Raw genomic sequence first — 13,760 nt, 5'->3', positions numbered from 1 at the left:
CTGTCTGGCTACACCTTGTGTAACATAATAGTAATACATAAGTACATATTGCAATTTACTATTGATTTTATTGCTACAGGACAAATATGCCAGGGATAGGATACACAGATTAACAGAGCCAAGGTCAAGATCTAGATCTAAAGAACCTTAAATTTTTAATAATGCAGTTAGCTAAGCGATCTATGTTTAAGATTCTAATCAAGGAACAACCTTAGTTATAGACTTATAGTAAGGTATGATGCTATGAAGAATGGGGCATGTAAGTAATAATTGGTTACTTTGAAAAGCCAAACTATAATTGAGTAGAATGATTGAAGAACTCAAAGTTGCAATAAAATGGACCCTTTCAATGACTTTAGACCTAAAGTAAAAAAATTAGTCCAACTTTATATCACTTTATTGCTGCTGCTGCTTTTTTCTTCAAAAACACAAAATAATTCCTCCGCTTACAAGATTTCAAAAATGGCAGCATGAATAGGGAGAGATAATGAGTATTAACTGATTGTATTCATAAAGAACCTATTTCTTATTTTAAAAAATAAGAAGCACAAAACTACTTTTTATTTTTAAGAACCTAAGAGCATCTCCAGGTGGTGGTAGCATACTCTTCATATTTGAAGAAAAAATTTGAAGAAGTTGGTCGCAAATTTCGACCAATTCTAACTGGTCGCAAATTTCACAAGCAAATTCACTTGACGGGCCCACCCTACACGACATTAGAAATCTTGGCAAGATGCCATATCACTATCGCTATAGTGAGTGATACCGGTGTCTTGGCCAAGATAATGTCGCGTGCTATGTTTAATATAATGTCGCGCGACAGTCGGACTTTTGCCATTTCACAACTTTTTTTTCAACTTAAGTCACTCTAGTTCTAGGAAAAAAATGAGTTCCGACGATGAATACGTCTATAATAACCAAACACGATGGAGTGGTGACGGGGAGGAAAAAGAAAACAGTGGTAATAGTGCATACGTTTGGAACAATCACATTGGTGATCTAGATGATGAACCAACCACTTTTGGAGCTGGAAATCAAGGAGCTGAGGCTGACGATCCATTGCTCCTTCAATATTAGCAAGTCGATTTTGAATTTCTCTGCGGAGGCTATTGATTTCACCCATCTTAGGCCGGTGTCTAAGAGGTTTCATGATAGGCATGTCTCAAGAGTTGTTCTTGAACAACATGTATGTATTTTAATTTCATAAATTAGTAGTAGTAGTAGTAGTTAATTTTAGTAGTTTAATACGTACATTTTTTTTTTTTTTTTTTTAATTTTAGTTTTATTTTGCGTACATCAGAGATGTGTTATGTATCGGGTTTGGTGCACTCCACGTGCACTTAAGACGTGGTGGGATTATATTAAAAAAGTCGGTGCACTTGACCATGTTAGAGATGCAATTTTAGCGACTATCTTTGCTCATCTAGTTGACATCCCTTACAATAAGACTCACATTCAGGGAGTTATTAATGGTTTAGTTGAAAGATGGTGGGATAGTACACATACTTTTCACTTCCCTTAGGGAGAGTTGGGCTTCACTCCATTAGATTTTTGCATGATATCTGGTTTGAGTATAGGATTAGGTAATCCGTTGAGATGTAGCACTGAATTCCAGAGTTGTACCCAAATGATGACTTTCTTCCCTTGTCTGACCGAGGAGTCATATGACAGTGTTGGTGTTAGGATTTCTGGTATCAAGGATGCATACATTACACCGTTGACTACTGATTCAGGATTGCAGTTTTTGATAGATATTTGTCACTTGATTCTGATGATGGTCAAACACATGTTGATGAATATGTAAGAGCTTTATGTATGTATTTGATGGGTGTCTTCTTTTTTCCTTTTGGCCATTCCACGATTAACTTGGGATATCTAGCCAACTTTGAGCACTTGCATGAGTTGGGCGGTATTGATTTTGGTGGAGCCATATACTGTCATTATTATGTTGTGTGGTTATTATTATGTTGTGTGATTTAGAATTTACTTCCTTTGATTTAGTAAATAAATTGCAATTTTTATTAATAGAACGACAACTAATAAATGATTGCAAAAACATAAAATAAAAATAAATAAATAAAAAACAACTATTACATATCACCCTTATTACATACTACTAGAGTTACTCTAGTTATCAAGCCAGTCATCATTTTCTTCATCATTGGCTTCGTCGTTGGAAGAATCATTTGTACTACTTGCTCCAGCCTTTTTTTTTTTTTTTTTTTTTTTTATATTTAGCTACAATTGCATTTTGTTTTAGCTCTAAAACCCTTCGCAAACGAGGATTGACATTGTCGAGTGAAATTGCCAACAACCTAGTCTCATTTTTCTCCTCTCTAACACGGAGTTTTTCTTGCTTCAAAAATAACTTTTTTTGTGTCTTCTCTTGCTTCAATTTCATCATACTTTGAAATTGCTCATTTTGAATCTCTTCGTTATTTCTTCGACTTTCTTTAAAAGCTTCAAGAAATTCATCCATATTTTTAGCAGTGGATGCAACATTACCCTCGATAGTAGAAACAACTTTCTTGTTCTTCTCAATTTCTTTGCTCTGCTTCCTACTAACCGACCTCTCCAAAAAACCTTCGGTACTGCTAGGATCGTATTCCGAGTATTGTGAAGGTGAAGGGGTAGAGTAAGGCGTTGAAGGGGTTAGGGTTGAGGGTGAAGAATCGAAACCTTCAACATTTCCGTATCTTGCTTTCTTCTTTGGTTTTGGAGCAAACATTTCGTTGCGTAACTGAGTTCTTTGCCACTTTAGCGTATTTTTGACTAGATTATAACAATTTTGCTATATCCATGATTTTCCAGTAGTAGCCACATAAATTGTTACTGCTTCTGAAAGCTACGTTTTTTTTTAAAAAAATCAATATCAAGTAGTATATAAAACGAAGTATAAACGAATCTTATAATGCCTTCACGTCCCCACCCGCTTGGAGGTTGTTCTTCAAGCTTTCTTAGTATAGCATGATATTTGTTGAAGAACGGTAAAATAATCGACCAACGTTGTGAGACTCCCTTCCACTTACGGTTGCGGTCAAAACTTTGAATTTCATTCATCCTAGCCATAATTCGTTCCCAATAAACTTGACCCGATTGATCATTCCCTACTATAAGATCTTCTCCAATCTCAATCCACGCTTTAGTAAGAGCAATATTTTCTTCATTTGTCCAACTTAGACCCCTTCTTTATTTTGGTTGTGACATTGAGAGTGTTGTGTGTGAAATGGTTGAGAGTGTTGTGTGTGAAAATGAAGAAAGAGATGAGTGTAGATATATGGATATAGAAATCCGGCCGTTTTTTGCCCTTTTTTTTCCGTTGGAGCACGCGACATTAGGAGTGGCGCGCAACAGTGGTAGTGGCGCACCGTAGTTGTGGTAAAAGTCAAAAAAGTGGGGCGACATTAGTACTGGCGCGCGACATTACTATTGTCGCTCCGCATCCACATTCAAACCTCCAAATTTGCGAACAAGAATGCGAACAGACAGATTATGCGACCATGAATAAGCCCACCTAGAGATGGAATTCCGAAAAGTTCCGAATTTTTTCTTCAAATAGGAAGAAAAATACATGTTATACTACCACCTAGAAATGCTATAATCTTGCATTTATCAAAAAGAAGTTACATCCTTAAGTTAGACCAAACTAAATTAAGATCTGCCAAGTGTCAACTATAGAATTTGATCAGATCATCAGAACATTATCTGTCAACTTTACATAGACATAGAGTGTGATCAGATCATCCTAAGAATATATTCTCTTCATGTACGAATGTCTGATGTCAGGGTACTCGCAAACAAAAGCTATACAAGCATAGATGACATATATCTTTCAATTTATTCCTCTGGTTGTGTAACACTGTACAGTCGAAAATAGCAAAACTGGTAACACACAGTTTCTCGTTCTATTTTGCTTTTAACGTTTTACGGCATGGTCATTGGGATTTGTTATGGTCACAAGATTAACCTCAATGTAACAGGCATCAATCAAACAAAGTAATATTTTTTTGGTAAGGACAAACAAAGTAATCTGAATGGTGTAAAAAGGACTCAAAATTCTTAGCGGAAAAAAAATAGTAAGAGGGGCAATATAGGGAGGAAAATATGAGAGAAAATAGGAAGGAAATTGTTTTCTTAGGAGGGAGGGACCAAAACATATCTTTACCCTGGAAACCCTTGTTGTTTGGTGAACTCTTTGATTTCATAGCGCTACAAAATGTGGAAAGAGTTTGGTAGAAAATGTGCTCCTCCCATATATTTATTCAGATGCTAGTCATTTGTCTGGTTTAAGAAAAAACAAAAAAAACAAAAAACAATTGTCTTCATGCGGAATCATAACAAATGCAAACTGATTACAGTATCGGTAACAAAACTTACGCGATCTCAAATTCTTATACGTAGTACCAATCAGAGCCTAAAACCTTAGACATCCTAACCTTTTAATTGTTCTTGAATAGGCTTTAGGTGAATGTGGGGGTGTTTGCTGTAAGAAACTAATCTTCATCTCTTTTTCAAAGGAACATGAGATTGGAAAAAGGTAAACTAGTATTGCTAGTGTATGTAGCCTCTTTTCTCCTATCAATAAAAGTCAATTATCAGAAAAAAAAAAAAAAAAAAACAAACAAACAAAAAAAAACAAAAAAAAAACAAAAAAAAAAAAAAACACAAAAACAAAAACTAATGCTGTACGTGAAATGTGGGTCTGGAATGGGCGGGTAATGAGCAATTGAGCACGCTTCGCTTTCCCTGTCGTAGAGTTTAAATGTTAGTCAAGAGTCAAGACGACATGGATGGTGGTACTTGAAGTCTTGAAGCAGTTGAAAGTTGAAACTTTGAAAGTATGTGACTTCTGAGAATTGTTCGTCCTTCCGTTTCAAAATTTAAATGCGGCCTTCAAATGCCATCTAACAACTGATGACGTGCAAAAAACAATTGGAAGCGTCAATAGAGAGAGAAAGAGGGGCGTGAACCGAGAACACTTGCATCTTTTTGGATAGACATTTTTCTACTTAAAATTGTAAATTCTGAACCAGCTTTCATGCATGGTTTGGTACCTTTTTTCATTCGAAGTTAATCAACCAAAGAACGGAAAATTCACAAATCTATAGTCATATTTACTAACTCGACATATAGAAAATATTTGGAATAGCTAATCAATGAGCACCAACTATTAGAGACAAGATGAAGTGAAGCGAAATGAGTAATTACACAATTCAGGACAATTAATCTATGATTAAAACGAAGGCAACAAACAAAATATAAAGTAGCAGACCGGGAGTACATTAATCCCTAAACCAATTTCTAAACCTTTCCCTAATTGAGGGATGTTGTATCTCCCAACGACTTCCCTTTTAGGTCTTAACTGTAGTCCGCCAATAAAGAAAAAATTAAGAAGGTTACAAAAAAGAAGGATGAATAAGAACGAGTACAACCTACGAAATTGAATACCGATATTAAACCAATTTCTATAACAACAGAATCAAGAGCTCCAATGATATTCAAAACTGAATGCATAATGCTTTAAAAGGCCAAGTGTAACCTGCAAATATAATCTCCCGTGAGACGATTCTCGTATCCACGTGGTTTGCAAACTTGCCAGCCTTGTCAATCAATCTTCACAGATGAGTAAATGAGCCTCGTGAACCAGAAACATGCATAGAAACCAATTGTGCCTGTTAGCACAAAGAAAGCATATGAAACGATAAGCATGTAACCGAAGTACAATGCTCCAGATACAAATTTTGTTATCTCGAGTTTCGTGAAGAAGTAAAATGTGGCGTAGAGGAAGAGATAGAGTGCAGAGGAGCCTGAAGTCAGGTATGACCTCCACCACCATTGATAGTCCTCACTGCACAGCTGGAAATAACATAGCACAATGGTGATCTCAGCGCAAGTGACAATGAGGATGAGGAAGACAATGAATAGGAAGCCAAAGATGTAATAGAACTGTTGCAACCAAATTGAGGTGAGGATGAAGAAGAGCTCAATGAAGACAGCACCGAAGGGGAGTATTCCTCCTATCAAGATTGAGAAAATCGGATTCATGTACCAGGCTTGCTCTGGGATCTGCCTTGGTATCTTGTTGGTCTTCACAGGGTCCTCTATTGCGGGCTTTTTGAACCCTATGTAACTACCAACAAACACAAGGGGAACTGAGATACCAAACCAGAGAAAGACCAAAGCGAACATGGTTCCAAATGGCACCGCCCCAGAAGATTTCTCCCCCCAGATTAGAGCGTTCAAGACAAAGAAAATGGCAAAGCAAACTGCAGGGAACATGAACGCAGTTCTAAGAGTGAGTTTCTTCCATTCCGCTCCCTTGAACATCTTGTAGAGACGTGCTGATGCGTAACCAGCAAACAAGCCCATGAAAACCCAGAGAAGCAGCATTGCTGTCATTAGTCCACCCCGATTTGAGGGGGAGAGGAACCCGAGGACTGCAAAGATCATGGTGACCAGTATCATCCCAAAGAACTGAACACCTGTCCCAACATACACACATAGCAAGTCTGAGTATGTGGGAGGCCTGAAAACATCACCATGCACCAGTTTCCATCCTGTCTCTTCTTGGGCTTCTTCTTGGGTCTCCAGCTGGTTATACTTAGAGATATCACGGTAAAGTGTGCGCAGCATTATCATAGCAACCATCCCTGAGAGGAAGAGAACAATCATCAGGGAATTGACGATCGAGAACCAATGAATCTGGTCATCTGACATCAGAAGATATGTGTCCCAACGAGATGCCCACTTCACGTCACTCTCCTGAAGAAGATGACAGCATAATGAGAAAAGAAAATTACAGGGAAATCTAACTGGTAATCTAGCACATTCTATTAATTACAGGTGCACTTACTTGGAACTCAACATCATATGTGAATATAACTTCCTTCTTTTCTTCTACTTCTTGTGGAGAATCAGAGGTAGTAACCATGCGTTTAGCATGAGGGTCACATGTTGTCAAACGAGTGTCCTTATTCCATTCTCCATCATATTCGTGTTTTACACTGGATCAACAAAAGAATCGGACACCATAAAATAGGGAAAGAAAGAAGTTGTCCATGAAAGTACCTTATACTAAGGAAAAGATGTTCATATGAAAGGAAGTCACAGAACAGACCTGAATGATTTGACCTCAAATCCCACAATCCTCGCAGTCTCTGTTTGTAAATCCTTGTGATACTTGACAGTAAAAAGCAAATGGTTGTGGATAAAATGCTTCTGCTCCTGGCTCTAGAAAATAGAACACGGAAGGATAAGAAAATAGGCATTTCAATCGAACACCAATCAAATTCCTGCACACATTAAGCTGTTAAGGGAGAAAGAATTTAGCACTTACTCCAGCATACTGCCCCTTGAGCCCAATGTGGAATCCATGTTGGTACATCGTAGTAGATTCCTGATCTTGTCGTCGTATAGGAACAACCAGAGGAAGATTATCCAGAATCCTACATCAAGCAACAAAATGCATCAATAAAACTGTCAAAGAGATAGGGAAGTAAAGAAGATGATGGGTAATGATCCCTAGATCCATTGACATACATGCTGACCCGGTACTCATCATCTATCTTCTCCTTGAAGTCTTTAGCAGATTTTGCATCAAGTATCACTCTACAGACCACATTACACATCTGTGGTACTCTCATTTTAAACTGCAAAAAAGGCATTCTCCTCAGCATACAATGAGATTAAAGTGAGCCAGTTACCACAAAATCAAAAGAAATTGAATGTACAGGATAAGTAACTGACCACATATGGAGAATTTTCAATACGATCACCACGAAGAACTTCTCCTAGATTCTCCGCACTGTCAACTACGGAGTCAGGGCGACAATAGGGGACAGAATAGTAGGAATATGGAAGTTGCGTTTTTGTAGAGGTGAGCTTGTTCACTTTCACCTTTAGCAGATCCCCCTGCACCAAATCAAAACCAAACCCACAATTACATAGAATACTAGAAACAAACAAGAAATCAAACATAAGCAAACAAACAACACAATGTAATAGTTTACGCATCACATTTTATAACAGTTCACATTTAACTGCTGAACTACATAATAGTTGATGCCTATAAAAAAAAACATAATAGTTGATCAGTTGTTTACATATCCAACAATAGAAGTATATAACTAAAGAACACTACAAATTACTCGGGAAAACGCAACCCCCAATATTACAAAACCATCGTATTCCAAGTTTCCTTTGAAAAAGATGATACCACTTGACAAATGGAAAAACAAATCCTTGAATTCTCAATAAGGTGATCAACATCATGCTCACTATCCTCAAGAATTTAATCATACCTCTCTTTCAGAAAGTACTGAGGAAGTTATCAAGTAAACACCTCCATAGAAAGCTGCTTTCATCACCTTTATGCTTTCAAATGATAAATTGTATTACCACCCTAAAGAAACCTTCTAATCAACATTTTCTATAACTTTGTCCATCATATAGAAACAGAAGAAAGGTTATACAGGCTCTTTTGGAGTGTACCTTTTTTTATTATCAATGTCAGCCTTCCAACTTTTGATAATAACTTGGACTTGCATCTATCAATTCTACTCTTCATCTTATGCTTTTTGAGCAATGTTCCCGAATAGAAATGCTTCTACTTTTTACCAAAGGGAAAGATCAAAAAGGGGAATAGCAGAGGGACCATTCTACAACCCAGGACCTTGGAAATTAGATTAGTTCACTCAAATTAGCATCAACTCCATAGAGATTACATTTTGCAACATTAAAAGAAAATACAAGAGACCAGTTTACATCATTGAGATGCTTGAGATTTATACCCTCCTCCACATTGGCATCTAACAAAATAAGGTGCAATCAGCATATCTAAGACGGGAGATATTTAAACTCAACTGGATAAGGCATTTAAGTTTAAACCCTTTACCCTTTAATGCTTCCCAAATATGTGTGATGACATTTAGCCAAGGGTTTCCCTCACCATATTAATGATATGGATAATAAAGGTTTGCCAAGTCTTACCCCTCTTGTACTCAAGGAAAAATTGGACGGTCAATCGTTCATTAAGACAGAGCTAAACTGTAAAGGTGCAAACATTTCCTCCATTTAACACCAATATCCATCCTTCCCATGTAATAGTCGACAAAGTTCCACTGTACAAGTATACAGGATACTAGGCCTTCAAAACATCCAACTTGCAAATCTTACCCAGATTTTGTTCCCCATTGTTTCAAGTAAATAAGCTTGTTTCCCAACAAACATGGATCAAGGACTTGTCTCCCTTGTACCAAGTCATTTTGAAGTAAAACAGCTGATTCTCTTTTCTCTAGTTTTGAAAATAGTAGAGGCCTAAACATGAGAGATTACAGATCCTTAGATGCACAGTAAAAAACAATCTAACTTGGAGCTTCCAATAAGTACAACATTTCACTGTCTTCCAGGTCAAATTAGGTTTCAATCCTATCCAAAAGTTGTAAACCATTATACATATCTAAACCTGATTATAGCAGTTGCCAAAATCCCAAGATCCAATCTGAGTGACCATATATATCTAGCCGTAAAGCATTGGCAGATTATATGCTTCGAGCCATGAGGTAGATATAAAAATTGAATCCAGATTGTTGGTTAGACTCGTAAGTACACATGAGCTAGTTATTATTAGTTGAATTAGCATTTCCTATAACACACCTCACATTCAAACATCAATCTTCTCCCATTAGCTAACTGAAGAGCCTCATTTTTATTAATATAAAATCATAAACCCACGAATAATAAACAGATCTCGATAACTCAGCTATCAATTAGATAGATCTAGCAAGAAATAATCGAAACAAGAAGATCTAACCATAATTTGTAATAGATTCATATAAAATTGAAAGTACTAACAGTTGCGAAATCTTCTGGAGCAACACCGGGGAGGTAGAAACAATTTCCGTTTACAAAAAGAACAAGTAAAATTGAGATCCATAATCGAAATCGATTATGACTCGTCATGTTTTTATTAGATCTCTTTTTTTCTCTCTCTTTATAATAGAGTGAAGCGGCCCTGCAACTTATGAATGGAATGAAATGAAAGTAGGAAGTTATTAACGTTTTGGAAAGCTAACTTAACATTAACACTCTCCCCCTCGATCTCGACGTTGCTTCGTTTCTAGACAAAGAAACAACGAGTGGTGGTTTGTAAATAGCCCAGATCTGGTCTCTTATTACTAACCTTTGCCCCATTTTAATTTACGAAATATGTTAGAAACCAACTTATTACCGATACTGCAAAGTTTCGTCACGATTTCTCAGACTTAGTAATAGTATTTCGGTAGTGATTTGGGGATATGAGAATTAAGAAGTAGATTAATGATGGGGATGAGGTTAATGGAACGATGTTGAAAGAGAAGTTTGGACGGACAGAAACTTTGGAATTGGACAATTATTTATTCCTATACTTTAACAAAACAACCATTATATTCTCGATCTAGCCCCAAATTAAAAAGCTAGTAATGACAAGTCTGGGCACATTAGTTGAATACACTATGTACCATACCAAAGTAATAACAACTGCTTACTTTTCCAACCTTGTTTCTTTCACACCTACTTACTTTAGTTTCAATGAGAGGATAGATCTTTATAACTAAGAAGATATTGAAAGTACATTGTGAATGTTTATGCATATTTGAAAAGACATTAGTCATAGAGTAGTGCATATATGTAGATATGTGGACTGCAAATTTTACTTAATTAGTTGTTTTGGTTATATAGTTGCAGCAGGAGTTAAATAATTATCGAGATTTTTTATTGAACATTTATTGAAAATAGAATCCTAAACCACACCAAATATCATGCATTAATATTCTACCTACACGTTTACTTACTCTGGGGAACTTTATTTCTTCCATGATCTCTTGCATGTTGATGTTCATTTGCATATTACTTTCCTATATTTCTTTCTTCATTTTCTCACAAAAAATCACCACTAACTGTGAAAATAATTTGAATGCTATTTGATAAATGGAGTCACAGTTCTAATAAAGTTTTACACACAAATGGAATCGCAGTTCTACCCACATCTTACACAATATGTGCATAAGGAAAAATGATACATGATGATAGATTGATTTTGAACCATATGTGACTGGAGATTCAAATCTCATATGATGTGTAATTAGATTTAACAATTCTACCGCAATACACAACTAAAACACTATACTTTTTCTTGTCAAACTGAAACACTATGCCAATCCTTAGATATATATTATAGTTATACCCTTGACTCTATTTTTCAAAGCTTCACAGAGTCTCTAACTTTTTCTAAACTCTAATACTAATTACGAAAAAAAAAATTCAAATATTTAGATATATATTATAGTTATACCCTCACCAATCTATTTTTTGGACAACTCGAGAGACTCCAGTTTTTTATAAACTCTATTACTAATTATGAAAAAATATGATATAAATAAATAAACAATCTTATCTAGAGTTTCACAGAGTGTCCAACTTTTCATAAACAATATAGCTAATTACGGGGAAAAAAAACTAAATTGCAAAAAACAATATTTTCAACCAAAAACGATTTTCCTAAAACTCTTACGCCACAAAGAATAGTTTCCACACTAATCTCAGACGAAGTTTAACATAACAAAATTTCTTTCTAGAAAATGATAATGAAACTATGAAAGAACAAAGGAAAAGATGAATTGAGTTGTTTGAACATTTACTTTATGCATTTGTTAACCACACATGTGACTGAAAAAAAAAAATAAACTAATAATAAAATAAGTAATAGTGTACACCAAAAACAAATAAAATTATATTGTATGCATTATATATATGGGCCTAACAAATAAAATTTGGGGCGTAGCTAAAGGGGAATATTGGCCACACTTTCTTACTCGTTGCAAATAAAATTGCATTGGCAACGCTTGCAAGCATAGCAGGAAGTGTGCTATGAGTGTAGTAAAACAATCTATCTGCAACATTTTATAGCGTAGCTAAAGGGGGGATATTGGCCACACTTTCTTACGCATTGCAAATAAAATTGCATTGGAAACACTTGAAAGCATAGCAAGAAGTGTGCTATGAGTGTAGTAGAACAGACTATCTACAACACTTTAGAGCGTAGCTAAAGGGAGACATTGGCCACAATTTGTTACATGTTGCAAATAGAATTCCATTGGCAACGCTTGAAAGCATAGTAGGAAGTGTTTTTTGTTTCAGGTTCTATCAACTTTTAGTAACACATTAGCTGTAGCAAAAGGTAGGAAATGTTTTTTGTTTCAGGTTCTATCAACTTTTAGCAACACATTAGTTGTAGCAAAAGGTAGTAAGTGGTTGGATACAACAAGCTTTAACAATGCTTTAAAGCGTGGGTAAAAAAACTTGAAATGCTAGTTATTGTTTCTTCAATAGAGTCATGCTTATTAGAAGTCATACACTTTTCATAAGATAAACACAAGTCATACACTTCACAAGATAAGCACAAGTCATACATAAGTCATACACTTAATAAGATAATTAAACATAAGTCATATATACATAAGTCATACACATCTCCAAAGAGCTACCACTATGTCCAAAATATCACCAAAAAACGTTATCATCCACTTCTCCAAAGAGCAACCACTATGTCCTAAATATCACCAAAAAATGTTATCATCCACTTCTCCAAAGAGCTACTACTATGTCCAAAATATCACCCAAAAAAAAATTTCATACCCTCCCTCACATCTTCAAAACATTAGACCCCAGTACTTGAACTCTACAATTGGAAAAGAATTGGTGAGATATATATAATTTGAGCATAAGTGAATCTAGTTTGAGCATAAAAGAATGACTAATTAACACAGACTATGAGGGAACAAAGAGGCAGCACACTAAATTGGTGAAACATCAACATATTAAAAGTTCATAACCTAGAATGGTCAAGAAATAATGAATATCATACGAAACAAATCATACCATCGCATCATATATCAGACTTCACTCTTCAATTGAAAGTAGAGTGAACTATTTTACAACTTAATAAATCAATGATTTATATGTAACTGAAAATGAAGTGTATGTCCATATTATGTACTGCTCAAACAATCAAGATTTGATGGCTGGTAAATATGTGATACCATGTAGCCATTTCTTATTTCACTTCATTCATCAAGATCAAAGAAAGTTAGAAATAGAATGTCATGGCACTATCCCTCGCTCAAAGCTTAATCTCGACAAAATATTGGCCACCATTAGATGGTGGCTTCATGGGCATTGTTTGGTCATAATTTTCAGATCACAAACCTAATCAATCAATATTATTGGCTACTAATTAACTACCTCACGCTAATTGTTGTCAGTGCATAGCACAACAAGTGTCCAAGTTATATAAAGTTAGGAGTCCAATGACACACCTTATTGTGACCAGAACATGTAAAGCCATAAAAACTCCAAGTGAGACTAGCTAGGATTCAAAGCTTTAGCATTTAAGTTGCAACCTCTTAATAATACATACCTCACGAGCACCACTGAATTGCAACATAAGAAATTCCAGTTTGGCTTCAGAAGCAGTTTTCCAACTCTGTAACTCCTCAACCTTAAGGTCAGTATCAACTAAACGAGTTATGAGCTCCTCAGCACGATGTTCAGACTCATGTGCATGCCTCTCAGCTGCCTCTGCTCTCCTTCTAAGCTCCTCCACTTCAGAATTACGGTAAGTCGATGAAGACGAGATTGGCTCCACACCATGCCCAAGCCCACGACTGTAACCAGGTTTCTTACCTAATACCATTTCAGCGATCTCATCCTCGGTCATAGGT

General features: G+C 35.9%; 2 protein-coding genes and 1 long non-coding RNA gene across 5 annotated transcripts; all 3 read right to left on the bottom strand.

Annotated features, from left to right (window-relative positions):
• Nucleotides 1-5,212: 5,212 nt before the first annotated feature.
• On the bottom strand, nucleotides 5,213-10,189 carry LOC147508281 (transmembrane 9 superfamily member 8-like). Of its 3 annotated transcripts, none has more exons than XM_086600849.1 (8): nucleotides 8,491-8,901; nucleotides 8,301-8,401; nucleotides 7,747-7,911; nucleotides 7,540-7,649; nucleotides 7,337-7,445; nucleotides 7,118-7,230; nucleotides 6,854-7,004; nucleotides 5,213-6,762 (listed from the first exon to the last, which is right to left on the bottom strand). In XM_086600849.1, exons 2-8 carry the CDS (start codon nucleotides 8,361-8,363, stop codon nucleotides 5,605-5,607), a joined length of 1,869 nt encoding a protein of 622 aa, XP_086456975.1. In that variant the 5' UTR covers nucleotides 8,364-8,401; nucleotides 8,491-8,901; the 3' UTR covers nucleotides 5,213-5,604. The 3 variants fall into 3 exon arrangements, with proteins under 3 accessions (XP_086456975.1, XP_086456973.1, XP_086456974.1); XM_086600847.1 differs by having other exon boundaries at nucleotides 8,301-8,373; nucleotides 8,491-8,619; XM_086600848.1 differs by lacking the exons at nucleotides 8,301-8,401; nucleotides 8,491-8,901 and adding an exon at nucleotides 9,853-10,189.
• On the bottom strand, nucleotides 8,673-9,029 carry LOC147508282 (uncharacterized). The gene is made up of 2 exons (XR_015218006.1): nucleotides 8,894-9,029; nucleotides 8,673-8,807 (listed from the first exon to the last, which is right to left on the bottom strand). It is a non-coding gene; the product is annotated as an uncharacterized LOC147508282 (long non-coding RNA).
• A 2,429-nt stretch (nucleotides 10,190-12,618) lies between the features above and the next one.
• Nucleotides 12,619-13,760, bottom strand: LOC147508280 (uncharacterized). The gene is made up of 2 exons (XM_086599272.1): nucleotides 13,457-13,760; nucleotides 12,619-12,718 (listed from the first exon to the last, which is right to left on the bottom strand). The coding sequence occupies exons 1-2, from the start codon at nucleotides 13,754-13,756 to the stop codon at nucleotides 12,698-12,700; spliced, it is 321 nt and encodes a 106-aa protein (XP_086455398.1). The 5' UTR covers nucleotides 13,757-13,760; the 3' UTR covers nucleotides 12,619-12,697.

Source organism: Coptis chinensis, chromosome 3 (genome assembly GCF_015680905.1).
Source record: "Coptis chinensis isolate HL-2020 chromosome 3, ASM1568090v1, whole genome shotgun sequence".
NCBI classification, from domain to species: domain Eukaryota; kingdom Viridiplantae; phylum Streptophyta; class Magnoliopsida; order Ranunculales; family Ranunculaceae; genus Coptis; species Coptis chinensis.
The sequence above is the reverse complement of the archived record's forward strand: the minus strand, read 5'-3'. Positions and strand labels throughout refer to the sequence as shown.